This window comes from Anguilla rostrata, chromosome 14 (assembly GCF_018555375.3).
Source record: "Anguilla rostrata isolate EN2019 chromosome 14, ASM1855537v3, whole genome shotgun sequence".
In the NCBI taxonomy this organism is placed as follows: domain Eukaryota; kingdom Metazoa; phylum Chordata; class Actinopteri; order Anguilliformes; family Anguillidae; genus Anguilla; species Anguilla rostrata.
This window is the reverse complement of record NC_057946.1, coordinates 18,105,441-18,121,750: the sequence shown is the minus strand read 5'-3', so window position 1 is coordinate 18,121,750 and position 16,310 is coordinate 18,105,441. Positions and strand designations below refer to the sequence as shown.

Below are 16,310 nucleotides of genomic sequence, written 5' to 3'. Positions count from 1 at the left end.
CAATTTAGGCAAAATGGTTGGCCACGCCCAAACTACGCGTATGGCCCTCAAATTATGTCGATTGCAACAATACTTCAGGGCATGATTGAAACCGGTATTGTTGAAGAGCATGCACAGGCACGCAGCGTTATGGTTCAATATGGCCTATAGGGGGCGCTTTCTGCAAAATACTTATTTGCATTGGCTCCATAAACCCAAATAAAAAAATTAAAAAAACGATTGCAGATGTACCCTTACATAGAATACACAGAAAACAATGCCAACTACATTTCAAATTCAATGTTTATCGCCCTCTACGACACAACCCTATCGTAATTCAACTGCTATTTACAATGTAGCTTTTCATAATTTCATACAATTATGGCAGGGTTTGTCGTAGACAGATTGAATGTGAAGTGGACTTTCACTTAAATTTTAAAACAGTCAGATAAAGGGCTTCCATCAACTTGAAATGCTTTAGTATTTTCATTTTAATTACGTCATGGCTTTTGCGCACATCGAATGAAAACGAAATGAAATTTAGAGCCACTTTTAACATATATTTGGAAACTTTAAGACATTGCACTAAACCAGCAAAACTCTCTTCAATAAAATATTAAATATATATATATATTAATTCTCTTTAATTTAAACCGAATACCCTAGCCCTTAAATCGAAAGTATGCTTCTTCTTTTTTTGTAGTTGAAAATATTACCTTATACATATGTTACATGTGATGCTTATATCGTGTTGTTTTATTGTAGAAAATGTACATAGCATGTTCTTTGTTACAATAAAAAACAAAGAAATTGACGATTTGCATTTTCATCTGAATTTTGGCGCAAATACTCTTCCATACTAATGGTCCATAATGTTCAAATATGTAAAATATGTTTTGTGATTACAGTGGGTGAGGGGAGGGGCGATAAACCTCTATTCGCGCGGTTGCTTATTGCATTGAGGCAAATGACCAACATGGAAAACATTTCCGGCACGGAAACACAGTATGTATATTTGTACAAGAGTTTAGTGTCTTTTGCATTATTTGCTTCGTCGGAAGAGAGGGGTACGTCTGCAGGACGTCTGTACGCGTTGGTCTTTTGAACCGTGTCTTGAAAAGTAAGTAGGCTATCATAGCTTTGAAATCACATTTTCCTTTGAGGCTACTACGTTACGACAGTGTTTTTAAAATGAAGATTGTTCTCACCGTCAATTAATAATGAAATGCTGTGCACTTGCCAGTGTCCACCTCTGCATGGTCTTTTGCACTTTTTCTGCTGCTACGGGGACAGTTCTGCTGCGGAAACGACGAAAGCGGTTCAAAACCAAGTAAGTGTTATCAACAGGCCCTTTACTTTGACAAGGACTTTTGGAATTGTTGTTGTGTAGTATGCCAATTAATAGTTTTTGTTTAATGCAATGATCTAGAAATCCACCTAATTAGGAAATACAAAACTACATGGTGATCTGGCTATATATTTTGTTCTCATTTTGCGTGTTACAATGGTTTTCTCTCTTTAGAACACTCATTCTCAAATCATTGATACAAGTCGATGCCAGTTACTATCTTGATTATCTGCTGTTATGTATGGTTGTTCCTGGTCAGAGGTATTTCTTGATCCCTTGTGGCTAATGGTACATTTCTCCCTTGAAAGATGGTAGGTGATTTGAGGAGAACATTTGTCATGCAGGCAGTAGAACAATATTTTAATTTTTTGTTTTCATTTTTACACTGGACTGTTAAGCTCAGTGTATTACCTGGTAAAACAGGGCACAGTTTAAAGTTGCTGCTGTAATCTGACAAGAACACAATTTTATTTTTATTTTTTATTAGTGTCTGGGCACACATTTTCCAGCGTGTTATTAAAAGACTGCATTCAGTGATGTTCCCAGCTACTTTGAAAAGACCTGACTGGGAGATGATGCAATACAACCATGCATACTAAATCAGTCTGCTAAAACAACACAGTTTTGTTAATAGGAGGCTGTTTAACTGTCTAATTTGACAGGGGTTTATGGTAAGCAGAGGCACAGACCCTTTACATGTGAATTAGCATTATACAAATTTTCTTTGGTCCTCGTAAATGTAAATCTGCATTACGCATGTCATGCATGAATAGATCAGAGGTAAATTGAATTTTTATGTACAGTGGGATTTCTTTAATGAAGAATGGCCGGGTTAAGAAATGATGCTGCTTGTGTTCAGGAAAAGTGTTGTGTTTAAGGCTAGGAGGTTGATTACTTAAGCTCAGAGTAAGGTATTTAATGCCTGATTGTTTGCAACTGCAGGAATCACTACTTTTTATGCTTGATTAACAATAAAGGTTTTTCTTATTAATCATGTCTGATGCCTGGTAATATTATTATGTTACCTCTTAATCTCTTGATCCTCTTAATTTACCAGCAATGGATGTTTTCTTCTAAACACAACATGCTTTTGAAATGGAGTGAAACTGAGCATTGCCTGCTTTCTCTGCGCCTTGCTGCTTGTTGTTGCTCTAGAACTGCCAGACTACATCAGCATTTCTTATCTCATCATCAAGAGATCTCACTGCATGTGCCGCATTTTCCCACTGACATCTTCATTAATTAGGCTTGATTAATCTCCTTAATCAGCACTGTTCTGGAATGTGTGCCTCTAGATAGACTGTGAGTCCTGTGAGAAAGTTGTGTGGTCGCAGGGGTATTTGCTTCACTAAAAATGAACAATCAAAATGAGAGCATGCTCAGCTTTAATCAGTGAATTGGTAATTTGTGGTCATTGCACAAATTCCCAGTTTTGATTAGTATTCCGCTTATCTGATTAACATATTTTGTTGTGAAAACCCCCATGCACAGTATGGTGCCCTCGCTGGCAGTCTTGAGAAACTTTGCTCAAAAATTAGTTATCGCTTTTAAACAGGAATAAACACCAATGTATCTGTATGGATATACAAAATACAAGGTATAGGCTAATGCAAAATTATATTGCCAAGTTTTTGTCACAGACTAGCTCATGGCTGATCCATTGAGAACTACAACACATTTTCAGAGAAGGCAGTGCCTCAGAAACAGAAAAGGTAAAAAATAAATAATTTAAGGAGTACATATTTTAACCACACAACTGTATACTGTGTATTTAGTACCACTTGCATAACGTCATGTGCATATACTGCCTTACCATATGGGATATATGGTAAGGCAACCTGTAGTTCAATATATTTACACCAATTAAACATCAGATTGCTTATATCGAGTGCCATGTTTGAATATTAGTTATAAAAGTAATACCCAATACAATAAAACACAATGCAATAATAACACAATAAAAGTAACAAAATTCATCAAGTGAAAACAGTGTCAAATGCAAATTTCAATCCTTGTATTGGAACAAGTTCTGACAACTGAAGCAAGGGAAGTTGAGCTGATAATTTTCCTAAAAGTCAGATGGAAACCCGTGTGGCACAGGTGTTTTTTTCAGGCTGCATTGATGAGGACTCCCTTATGATTTCTTAAGGGTCAAAGACTGCTCAGGATCTGCCAGTAAATCAGTGGATAAAAAGGAATACTCAGATTTTGAAAGAGGTATTCCATTGATTGGTAATCTCCAACCAATTCTGAGGTATATACACTAGAAAAAAGATCTTTTTGAATTCTTGATTGGTTAAACCATGGTCTGATGTGACTGACTCTGACTGCACAAAGCCCAGTAATCAGCAATCAGCTGTGGAGCCTGGCAAAGGTGCACTTAATGAACCTGCAATTTGCAAGTCTTCGCACCCTGTTCATGGTATAAAACACCTTGTCTTGATTAATTGGTTTTTGATTTTAAGTGTACGAAGGAAGTCAGACTTTGTCCTTTACCTCATACAGTCTCTATAGGCATCTGGGGAAGGAGAGCAGGGATATTGTTTTATCTAAACAGAAAATCTGATCCATAAATGTTAGTTATTATTTTTGGAGCATGCATCCCTATGTAAAGCGAAAGAGATTGTGAGACCTCATAGTTATCCTTTAAGCATATCTCAGACAGTCATGTTTGTGACCCCAGGGCGAACATTGATATCTGTGAAACCTGTAATTTGCTCAGAGATAAATTTCTCAAAGTCCGTATCAGACAATAAAAATATTCAACCACTAGTGTCTTTCCTCTACTTTTTCAGAGGGTAAACACATTTCCTAAACAATTGAGGCATGATCTCAGATGTATGTGAACTTATGTACACTTTTAAGTATTTCTAATACATTCGTTCGGCAGTCAGGTTTTCAACAAAAAAAATGTAAGTGTATCTTAATCTCAAATTCTTGTGCCTGAAGATTCAGCAGAAAACTGATGAATTGATACGCTCGTTCCCAACTGTAGAAATGTGTCTTCTGTGTTCTTCTGCAGTAAATCCCTGCTGTCACTACCCCTGTGAGAACTGGGGAGTGTGTATGAGGATTGGCCTGGATGACTATGAATGTGACTGCACCCGCACTGGTTACTATGGAAAAAATTGCAGTATCCGTAAGTAAATAGGTTTTTATTTTAATTTTGGACTTTTTTGTTTTTTTGTTTTTCAAATTTCCTTTTCCTTACTTCTTCTATGCATGGAATGCGAAGTATTTATACTGTCTGCTTCGCCAGTAACAGGTGGCGGGGGCAGAGAGAATTGAGCGGGTTGTGCCAACGGCAAGGTTGCAGGAGGAACTGTCTTATCCTCAGTATTGTAAACCCTAATGTCTCCCAGATCTGTACTAGTTTTATCGAAACGAGCAGTGGCAGACTGTTCGGCATAAACATGCACCATACACATGTAAAAGTCAGGTCATCTGCATCATGAACACCCTAAATGGGACAACAGGCACAGAGTCATTGCTGCTGTTCTTATTCTTAGACCATGCGATACCATTTTGGTTACAGCTCAATCTCAGCGCAGTGTCTCAGTGCACGTTTCCCCTAATTCTCTGACTCCTGTCATTTGTCGTGATGAGCATGCATCACGCATGCAACTCCGATCATTTCACCTGCATCGAACAGAAACTGCCTCCCAGTTCACGGCTAGTTCCAGTTCTGTTCTGAGGCTGCACTAATGTTCTGACAGCTAGCACCAGTGAGATGCATTTCACACTCCCCCTCCAGCTTCGTTGGGAATTGCCTCGCCCCCTCTAGTTCTCTGAGTGGTTACTGTGAATACGCCCACCCCTGCCATCCTCCCAGTACATCAAGTGAAAGCACGTTTTAGAAAACAAGTGTTTTTGACATAATTGTATCTAGATGTATTCTACCAAAAGCACAAAATTATTATCTTAAAGCTGACCTGAAATAAACAGCATTTAATGAAGGAAACATCAAAGATCCACTGTCAAATTTCGGTATAGGTACAACATCCTTTTCAACATGTGTCCCTCTTCCTATGCCAAACCCACAGCGGGTGTGCATGGCCAGAAAGCTCACGTTCCAATATTGTTTAGCAAACTCCAGCTGCCTATTTTTCCTGACTGTCCTCAGCTGGCTTTCTTTTCTAATGACCCCTCCAAAAAGTCTGTCGGTATGGAAGCGCCATTTGGTGGTAGATTTGGAAACTTGACTCTTGAATATTTTTTGATTTACTGTTTGTGGGGGCAAGATGCAGTTCCATCCTTTACCATTTATCCTTTATAGATGTATCTGTGTTCCAGTGGTTTTAAGCTTCTTCATTATTGACCCAATACTGGAAAGTGGTGTCTTTTTTTGTTTGTAACAATGTCCTGCTTTGTGAATGTCAACAATACTTGGGCTTGTTTCTTTTGAGAGCTCTGTATTTCAATAAAACAGAAAACCATGGGAGGCCAAGATACAGTTACCTAAGATTGAGATGACCTTAAAAAGTAGCACATGAAGGCGGTTTTTTTTTTTTTTTGGATTTTATTTAAAAGACTTGTTAGGGGTGTTAATAATTATGAGACACACATTTTTAGGAAAAATATTACCAGTCAAACTAAATCTTTCGTTTTGTATTAATATAAAACTATTTTCCTTTTTTTGATCATGCAGTACCTGTATTTTCTATTTTATAGTTTTATGTCCCAACTTTATCACTATTGTTAGTCATTTTTGAGGACACTACATTCTGGAGAATTTCTCATAAACTCTTTAAACTCAAGTTTTACCTGGTAGGTGAACATGCTGTTGCAGACTTGTTCCAAAATCTTTAAAGCACTGCCTTTCCTCTGGAAAAAATCCTCCCAACTATTTCCTGGAGGCTTTTTCCTCCCTAAAAGAATATTCCGGGCCGGTGCTATTAACATATTCTTTATTGCTTCTTGCTGTTAATCACAGCAAAGGATCAGTTTCTTTGTCTCTGTTCATTGTTAAAAGGAGGGTTGGTGGGTCTAATTACTTTGGCCTGTTGAGTCTTGTTGTACATTGGTCAGATCTATTTATTGGATACTCTTTGCCTGAGGGTCAGCATAAATGGTTTCTCAAACCTACCTGCTTGATTATAAAAAGTTGCAAAAGTATTAAAACCTGTGGGAAATCACCAACTCCATGTCTTCCTGAAATCTGTTTGTTTGCAGCCGAGTTCTGGTCCAGAATTCATGATTTGCTGAGGCCCAACCCAGATGTGGTAAATTACATCCTGACCCACTTCAAGTGGCTGTGGGACATCGTCAACGCGACCAGACTCCGAGACTGGCTCATGGGTGTGGTCCTGACCGGTCAGTACTGATAGATGTGGTCAGAAGGTCACCTGGGGACAGAATAGATCATTATAAATAGCTGTTAGTATGAGCTGTACAAAAGAAAAGATGCTAAATACGCATTTGTGTATGTAAATGTTTGAATGCCTGTATGGCTGTGTTTGTAAGACGTATGTGTAAATGTAAGACCTATGTATAGGTCATCGATGCATATGACAGTTGATGATGAATGAATACTCATTTTCCCCTTTAAATACCTTTTTTAAAAGAAAAAAAGGGGAAAGCAGCAATCTCAGTCTCCAGAGCTGCACAACAGACATGTGACTGGCAAATTTTGCACATTTCAGCCATTTAGCCAACAATGTTAAAAGTCCTAGCTATCTGCCATAGAATGCTAAGCTAGCATTTGCCACGCTACTCAGGTAGTTAAAGTAATTCTCATGTGGCAGGGAAAGTATATACCGGAATGAGCCCTTTCCCAGGTGTCCAAGTGCCCATGGTTCTCTGAAGTGAATGCAGCCAGCCAGGGTGAATACCATAATGGGAGGGTGGCATACTTTGTGTTAGCGACCAGAGGAAGTGCTGTGGAAAGTAGATAAATGTGTTCTACAAGCTTCCATTTATCTTGGCACCAGGCGTAACTGTTTAAGCACATTTAAGACCACATTTGGTTTTTTTTTTTGAGTGTTGTTGATTTATCGGCTCTAGTGTGTCTTTCAGCCATTTATGTACTGTGCATGTAACTCTGCATTTAACTTGAATGAGATCGACTGGTTTTTGGCAACACATCATATGACTCTTATTCCCGACATTGCTCTACTGTGTTGCCCTCACCCTGCTGTGTTTTCTTTGTACCTGGATTTCTGAAATTGCTAGTTTACTCTATGCTGGTTGAACAAGGTGTGTCTGTGGACCCATCCATTTGAGCGTGTCACCGAGAAGCTCCCTTCTTCTGTCACGGTGTGAGAAGTAGAGGTTTTATCTTCCCATCTTCTGCTGTGCTCATTCATGCTCAGAATTCTCGCCTCCTGTTACATGCTGGTTGTCCACAGCACATGTCCTAAACCTGCTGGCTGTGGATTATTTGCATTCTACTTGCGTTGCAGTTCCAGGAATTCCACCCTGTGGGCCAAGTCACTGCACAGCTAGCAGCTTGCACAACCTCAACATTTTCTGCATCGTTTATTTGCTTTTTAGGTGCAGGGTGATTTTTGTGGAGGTGAACAGCAATTCAGTACCTGGCATGGTATTTATTTTAATAGGCAGTAAAGAACTATTCTGAACCTATTTTATTGCTGTTTGATATTGGGCAACGTTAATAAAAACATGGGTTCAAGCAAGTTTATGTTAATCATTTGCTTAATAGGCACAAATAAACTACATTGACTGTTGTGAGAGAGAAAGTTATTAAAACATTCTGATCCTAAGACTGATTGTATGGGGAGTTTTAACAACAGTGGATCCATTTTAGGTTACACTACTCGTGCATGTGTAACAACCTGGGTGAATTGAGGAGTATTAAAAGGCAATACAACCCTTTAGAATGTCCAGCATTGTATCCAAGAAATTAATATTTAAATATTTAAAAAAAACTTTAGATTAAGAATTGTGGCTGAGATTATTTAGAATGTAGAACACCTGGATTTTGTTTGTAGTGTTCAGTGCGACTATTTTGGAAGATGAATGTATTGTGTATCAGGGCACTTAAATTTAAATGGAAAGAGGTCATTTGACAGGATGAAAAGGAGAGCGCCCTTATAGAAAGACACTTGACATCATATCTCACATAAAGTGATGGCAATAAATCAATGATACATTTTGCTTTTGAGCAAAGAGATGAAGCAATGGCTAAACCTCCAAATAAACCCAAGTCATCATATAATAAGCAATATGCATAATATATTAATCAGAAGGACATAGTAGAAATGACCTGAGCAGTTATTCTGTCTCTTCTCCCTCTCCAGTGAGGTCAGATCTGATCCCCAACCCTCCAACCTACAACACCAAGTATGATTACTTGAACTGGGAGGCATATTCCAACATCACCTTCTACACCCGAATTCTGCCGCCCATCCCTCAGGACTGTCCAACCCCTATGGGGGTTAAAGGTGACTGTTGATATTTCAAATCTCTTTAAAGTGGTTTGTTATTTTCATGTGTAAGTACATGTATATTCATTCATTCAGCGACCTCAGTATAACCGTACACTTTAAAGGTGCTGCTGACGAATTCTGAAAAAAAAAAAGCCATGGTTGAATATCTGAAGGATGTGGCTGACCTACATTAAGTAAATAATGCATCGTGCTGTTTTTAGAGCTACAGCTTACAGACTTGTCTTTATCTCTTTATATTATACATTGGTTTCTTTTTTTTAAAACTGAGATATCATCCTTTTTCCACTTTGCATTGGGGGTAGAGTTAAACATCTAACGGAAAAAAAAACACTAAACCGACTTCGTGGCTGACAAGCAGCTGACAGTCAAAATGTGACTGATCCAGGGTGTTTCTTTCCTTTGCAGGAAAACGTGAGCTTCCAGATCCAGATGAGTTGGCAAATAAACTGATGCTGCGGAGGAAGTTCCGCCCAGAACCTCGTGGAACCAACCTGATGTTTGGCTTCTTTGCCCAACATTTCACACATCAGTTTTTCAAAACTAACCACAAGATTGGATCAGAATTTACCTTAGCTCTGGGGCATGGGGTGAGTCTGTCTTCACTGAAGCAGGCGCTTACACCGTTCAGAACTTCACTGACAAAGTTACACACAGTCTTAGTAATCCGTGAGATAGCCTGGGTCTTTAATGACCATCTCAGTCATCACTGGGATAGTGGGAATCTTCACTGACATGGACTGTTACCACTGAAACAGACCAAATTCATAATGACAGTGTGTATTTACTGACCTAATCATGTCATCCCTGACCCTTTCCCATTTGACACCACATGCTCCAGATCACTGGACTGTAATATCCCACAGCGTGTATCAAAATATTTAAAGAAAGGCAAGGCAATCCAACAGACCCACATGGATGTGGATTTTGAATTTTCATTGTGTGTGAGTCTGTCTTTTTGTCACATCCTCAGGTTGATGCTGCACATATTTATGGATATAGTATGGATCGACAGTTAAAACTCAGACTTCTCAAAGATGGAAAGCTTAAGTACCAGGTAAAATCACATCAAAATATCAGCTGCAGTGAAGAGAGCCGTTAATTTGGGATGGTAGAAAGCTGTAATTTCCCCACAGTGAATTCAGCATGAATTATCTTCACAAGATGTTATCATGCAGCCATAAAAAGCATAAACCTGTTAGATTCATTCTGGTTTGGTTAAAGAGTGTAATTCTTGCCGTTTTGTGATCTGATGCGTTTGAGTACAAAACCATGCAGATTATAAAAGGGTTGATAAGGGCGGCAGTGTAGCACAGTGGGTAAGGAACTGGGCTTGTGACCGAAAGGTCATAGGTTTAATTCCTGGGTAGGACACTGCCGTTGTACCCTTGAGCAAGGTACTTAACCTGAATTGCTTCAGTATATATCCAGCTGTATAAATGGATACAATGTGAATTTACAAAAATGCTATGTAAAAGTTGTGTAAGTCGCTCTGGATAAAAGCATCTGCTAAACGATTGTGATAAAATGTAAAGTAGTAATATTCATAGTGCTATAATAGCGTCATAGGGTCTCCATGCTGTAGATAATAGGGCATTAATGGAAACCGGTGTAATGTGTGATTGCCTAGCAGAGAGATATATGTGTAACTTTAAAGCCATTTCTTGCCCACACAGGTGATTGACGGAGAGGTTTACCCTCCGACGGTAGCAGAAACAGATGTGTCCATGATCTATCCCCCGCACGTCCCAGAAGAGCAGCGCCTGGCAATTGGCGAGGACAGGTTTGGGCTACTGCCAGGCCTCACCATGTATGCCACCCTGTGGCTGCGTGAGCACAACCGCGTCTGTGACGTCCTGAAGGCGGAGCACCCCACCTGGGACGATGAGCAGCTGTATCAGACCGCACGGCTAATCATCATCGGTAAGTGCCACCATGCAGGCAGAAGACGGGAGGAGGTGGGGGAACACCACTGAAAGCACATGTGGACACTGGGGAGGTCGGTGTGGGAATTTTCTGAATGAAAATGCGGATGAAATACCTGCCATCACAGTCCAGCAGAATAATATGGGTATTGCAGGACTCACAGATTTCCATCAGCACTATAAAGTTTGAATAATTGATATAATAATTGAGCTCCAAATTTGATTATCTTTGCTAAATATAAATTTGGTTAAAATCCATGAGTCATGGAAAAAATGTGCAAATAAAATCTGACCCAATTTTCAATCATTTTAGATGGTTTAATGGCTTTGCTTTGCTTGTGCTCTATTTGAGGCGAGATCATCCGGATTGTTATTGAGGACTACGTCCAGCATCTGAGCGGGTATAACTTCAAGCTGAAGTTTGACCCAACACTCATGTTTGGGAGCACCTTCCAGTATGGAAACCGAATCGCCCTGGAATTTGCCCAACTTTACCACTGGCACCCACTGATGCCTGACAGCTTTTTCATTGATGGAGATGAGATTCAGTACCCCCAGTTCCTGTTCAACGCCTCAGTCCTGCTCAACCATGGGGTGGACAAGCTCATACATGCATTTACACGGCAACATGCTGGTCAGGTAAGACAGGCAATGCCTGGGTGCTTATGACTTACTTTTGTGTCTTAATTCTGTATCAGTGTCCAGATTAGTTTCCCTATTGTGACATCGGGAAAGTGGATTATATATATATATATATATATATATGAAAAATAAGATGAGCAATTATAGTAACAATAACACATACTTTATCACTTTGATGTGAGCATGAATGTTATTGTTAAAATGTGTTCACTTCTGTGTTATATCACTTCCCAGAAGCATTGTAGGATCTGCCTTAGCTTTGTCTCTGTCTGGTCCAGTCAATCCTCACAGCCTGTCCCTGTCACTCCACACAGTCTGGCGCTATAACTGTGTAACACCAAACAATCTGGTCCTGTAACTCCATACAGTCTGACTCTGTAGCTGCACAGCCTGGCCCAGTATCTCCATACAGTCTTGCCCTGTAACTCTATACAGTCTGGTCCTGTAACTCCATTACAAGCATTATTTCTTTTGTTTCTAAGTTCATTTAAATGAGTCACACTGAGGAAATAAGCCAAAGCCAGGCAGATGTTTGAATTTGTTTATTTAATTGCTAGTGTGGCTGCGTGACTGATGCATGCAGCTGCACAGTTCTCTCTCACAGGTCAAATTAATGTTGTACTTTACTGGTTTAAAGCATAACAAAAAGAGAAAAATATTTGTGATTGTTGAGTACCCTCTTGTGGCTAGTCCAAACTGGCCATCTGTATGTTTCACAAGGCCAACCAAGGGAGTTACTGATTTGGTTAGGCGTGTGGACAGACTGTAATATTTTGTACAGCAGTGGCCATTCATCATTAGTTCATAATTTAATCATTTGTTGGCATTTTGATGATCTTACTAATAGGAGTGTGTAAGAGGAACTTTGGTGCTTATTCTGATTTTGTTTTGATTTTTTGATTTATTTATTTACAAGTCGCTTTTGTTTGTGGAACTTATTCTTTTCCCCCAGTTACTGTGCTCTTTTTGGTTGCTGTTGAATACTTTGATTGTTTGACCAAAGTCTGTATTATACTGTGTTTATTGTGTATTAATCGTTTGCCTTGATGAGTCCCTGTGTTGACACAGTTGTAATTCTGTGCCCAACAGATAGGGGGCGGTTACAATATGAATGCTGCTGTGACAAAAGTTGCAGCAAACACCATTAGGGAATCTAGACATTCTCGTATTCAGCCCTTCAACCAGTACAGGAAGAGGTTCCACCTGACACCCTACACCTCCTTCAGACAGTTCACAGGTAAGAGTACATATCGAGATCCTGATCCTAGGTATTGGTAATGGCTAAGGGTCCACATCTCAGGTCCTTTCTCTTCACAGTATCTGCCGTTACAGTAAGCGCTCTCTGACTCCACTCGTCCAGGACGATATTCACAGATGCAAACAAACCCCACCTCTACTTCACTTCACTTCATTTATACTGACACACAACCTAGCTTAGTTTTGTGACAAAATTCAACAGACGATTAATCCGATTGGATCTACAAGACCCAAGCTCCTTGGCTGGGAATATGTGCTGCAGTGCAGTCTGGGTGAATCTGGTTTCACCACACTGAGGCTGATAATAAACACTGCAGCTTACATAACCATCAGGAATGTGTATTCTGGCTCACCCCTCCCTTGGCAACTGACTCTTCTCTGACAGAAATGAAGCCACAGACATGCTCACATCACAGACTTGCATCACAAAACACGCAGAGCATCCATGCTGAGGTTAAAATATACTGTTCAATACAACTGAGATATAAGTGAAACAGGTAATCAAATTTACAGCTTTTCTGTGCCTTCAAAAATCGTATTGTTATAATATTGTTGTTCTCATGCAGAGGTGTTTAGTTTAGCGGTTATGTTTTCATAGATGAGGCTTATGGGCCTGTAGGTACAGAGTGATCAGTTCTGGACATTGTCTCTGATGGCTCTACAGATGATGAGGAGATGATTCAGACTCTAGAGGAGATGTATGGTGACATTGATGCCCTTGAGTTCTACCCTGGCCTGCTTTTGGAGAAGACAAGGCCTGGTGCCATATTTGGTCAGAGCATGGTGGAGATGGGTGCTCCCTTCTCTCTGAAAGGACTCATGGGAAATGCCATCTGCGCACCACACTACTGGAAGCCCAGCACGTTTGGTGGGCAGGTGGGGTTCGACCTTGTCAACTCGGCCACACTGCAGAAGCTTGTCTGCCTCAACACAAAGACGTGTCCTTATGTAGCATTCCAGGTTCCCCCTGCTGATTTTGATGAGCAGAAACATGCAAGAGAACCTTACTCTGAGCTTTAATTAGGGGGCTATGTACCAAACGGTAATTGGGCGATATTGAGCTCAAGTAGCCATTTGGTGGTGCTAAAATTAATGGTTGAAAATACAAAATTTGGCAGGCCATAACTCCTGACCCCTTTGACCTGAAATCAAAATAATCTTTTCATAGATTCCTCTCATAAAACAAATTAATCCGAACCACAAAAATGTATCTGGATTGATTTTTCTCCATTTAGAACCATAAATATCTATCTCCTCCTATACACTTTGATTGATTTTTCGTGAAAATTGGAATGTGTGTTTAGTGTTGAATGTCTTTAAAAATGATATAAATGAAATTATAATATTTAATGGTTAAAACTATGTCCACAGTAAGCAAATTAATTTGCATGTACGTGTGGCTTTTTATGAAAATGTGAATCCCAAACAGGTAGACAAAAGTTAATCAAACGGTGTATTGATAACTGCATCCTGAGATAAATCTTGAAGAACTGGCTTGTTTAAATCAAGGTGTTGCTATTGAGCTCAATGGTTTTTCAAAATGTAACATTTCACTAAACATAATTGTTTTGTAGGCATTTGAAACTTCCTCCAGTGACTACTCACCTCCTTAGACATATTACTTGTACCACCACTGACCAAATTCAGTGCCAACTGGCTGCTTGGTGGCACTATAGCAGTCAACTGAATTTCTGAGAATTAAATATTAAGTTCTGCTCCGTTTGACTAAGGAACCTGAAAATAATGTCACAAGATTCTGCCTCTCACAGACTACATCTGCCTCAGGGACCCGTGAGCTCAGCTCACCATTCTGGATTCATTGCCATTTTGAATAATTCATTTTAAAAAACACTTAACATTTATCTCCTCCTAGACTGTTTGCCGAATCTACATCAAACGTTGCATAGAACTTCTACAGACCAGTCCCTCTGGATGCAATATAAACAATGTTGCTATGCAGAAATTGTGGTGGCAATAAGCTAATTAACTTGTATGTCGGTGTGGTTTATTGTAAAAAGCTAATGAATTATAAATTGTTTGCTATAAAGTGATAAAACTTTTTCTATTCACACATAAATCATGACAGAAATGCTTATGAATTAGGCTATTCAAAAGACACAGTGATGTTATAGAGCTTCCAATTTTTTAAAAATTCACTAAAAATCATTATATTACAGATATTCCAAATATGCAACAGTGACAAATTGCAACATTGGTATCCAGTGGGTCATCATGACGGTACAGTTAATCTAAAAATGAATTTGCTGTAGGCATGTGAATTCTTAAAATTCAGCATAAAACATTTAGTGTCGAAGCTTAACTAATTTTATATGTGCATGTTATAAGCATTATTTATAGATATAGTATGCCAATTTTCATTTGAGCAGAGAAAGTTAGAATGAATTAACATCAATTGCTAGCCAGTACACAAACATTGGTCATGTATATGTATGTAGTTCAGTTTTGGCCTGAGACCTCCACCTCACGGCTATTTGACAAAATACACTCTTTATGAAATGCATTTCGACTGAGATGTTGGATAAAATTAACCATTCTGTTGCAAGTTAAATGGTTAAGGACTTAATAAACTTGCTCCTGTTCATCTAGACATTTTCTTCTTTCCATTACTATCCCCTTCTGCGGTTTCAATGCTCTGAATTAATAGGCTGTATTTCATTCTCTAACACAAAAATGTAATGTCACACTGAACATTTCTGAACATAACTCTTCACTTTTGATAAGCACCCATGTTCCACAACTGAAGTGCAAGAAGATTTGCTAAATCCCAGACTAGTTTCAATTAGAAAAAAATACAGTGATGTTGCACAAATCTGAGCCCTTCCAGATGACCACAGTCTAACCTTTGGTAAAAAAAAAAAGATGATGCAATTAAGAAATTACAGTGCACATGACATGAGATCCATGTGATCAATATATAAATGCACAGACAACTAAAGTAAGCATATTTATTAAAATAATAATTTCCTTTTTCTTTATAAGCACAAGAGTGCAATGTTTGAATATTAAAACTGTGAACTTTTAGATTGAGGTTGTTGATAAGTTGTTTCTTGACACTACTGTATTGCAATATTATGTTTACAGAAATTGAACATAAATAGTGAAAACAATGTATTGGAATGTGTTTTCTTGTGTCAGAAATGATATACATGGTTATATAATTATATTGTATATGGTTGGTGTTTGTGCATATCCACACAAATGATGTGAATTAATTGTGATCTTTCTATGTTCAATTGACATATCTATATAATTACAATATATAGCCATATTTGTGGGTTTTATACCTTACTGCAAAATGACATTACTGCAACATTTCATCTTTAGCCCTAACTGCAATTATATTCTTCGAAGGAGTATATAGCAACATTATATTACGCTTCAAAAGTAAAATAATGACAGAATATGACCACAATATATTTACCCAAACATTGAAGGATACCATTATAAATACTGATTGCTGTTTCAAACTAGTTATTTAATTTTAAAGCAGTTCCTGAACTTGCAGTATGTTTCACACTTATAGGTATTGAGCAATTCCAAATTCATGAGTATGTGTTTAATTGGTTAAATTTATTTGTTGGAGAGAGCTGGAGTATAGGAATATTGGCTCAGGGGAACATACAAACAATAAATGGACTTCACTGGAATCTCCAAATTGTGCTTTACAACAATTTGGATTAAAGATGGCATTTTGCCAAATTGTGACATCATTTGCACCATGGTTTTGTTGAC

General features: G+C 38.7%; 1 protein-coding gene across 1 annotated transcript in view; it reads left to right on the top strand.

Moving 5' to 3' along the window:
* The first annotated feature begins 945 nt into the window (after positions 1-945).
* The window catches only part of LOC135239899 (prostaglandin G/H synthase 1-like), a 29,767-nt gene continuing 14,402 nt past the window's right edge, over positions 946-16,310 (top strand). Inside the window, exons 1-11 of the mRNA XM_064308903.1 lie at positions 946-1,099; positions 1,223-1,309; positions 4,350-4,466; positions 6,500-6,640; positions 8,587-8,730; positions 9,142-9,323; positions 9,707-9,790; positions 10,410-10,656; positions 11,011-11,297; positions 12,390-12,537; positions 13,222-13,575. Of these exons, the coding sequence (XP_064164973.1) occupies position 1,099; positions 1,223-1,309; positions 4,350-4,466; positions 6,500-6,640; positions 8,587-8,730; positions 9,142-9,323; positions 9,707-9,790; positions 10,410-10,656; positions 11,011-11,297; positions 12,390-12,537; positions 13,222-13,575 (1,792 nt within the window). The 5' untranslated portion in view covers positions 946-1,098. The remainder of the gene's footprint in view (positions 1,100-1,222; positions 1,310-4,349; positions 4,467-6,499; positions 6,641-8,586; positions 8,731-9,141; positions 9,324-9,706; positions 9,791-10,409; positions 10,657-11,010; positions 11,298-12,389; positions 12,538-13,221; positions 13,576-16,310) is intronic.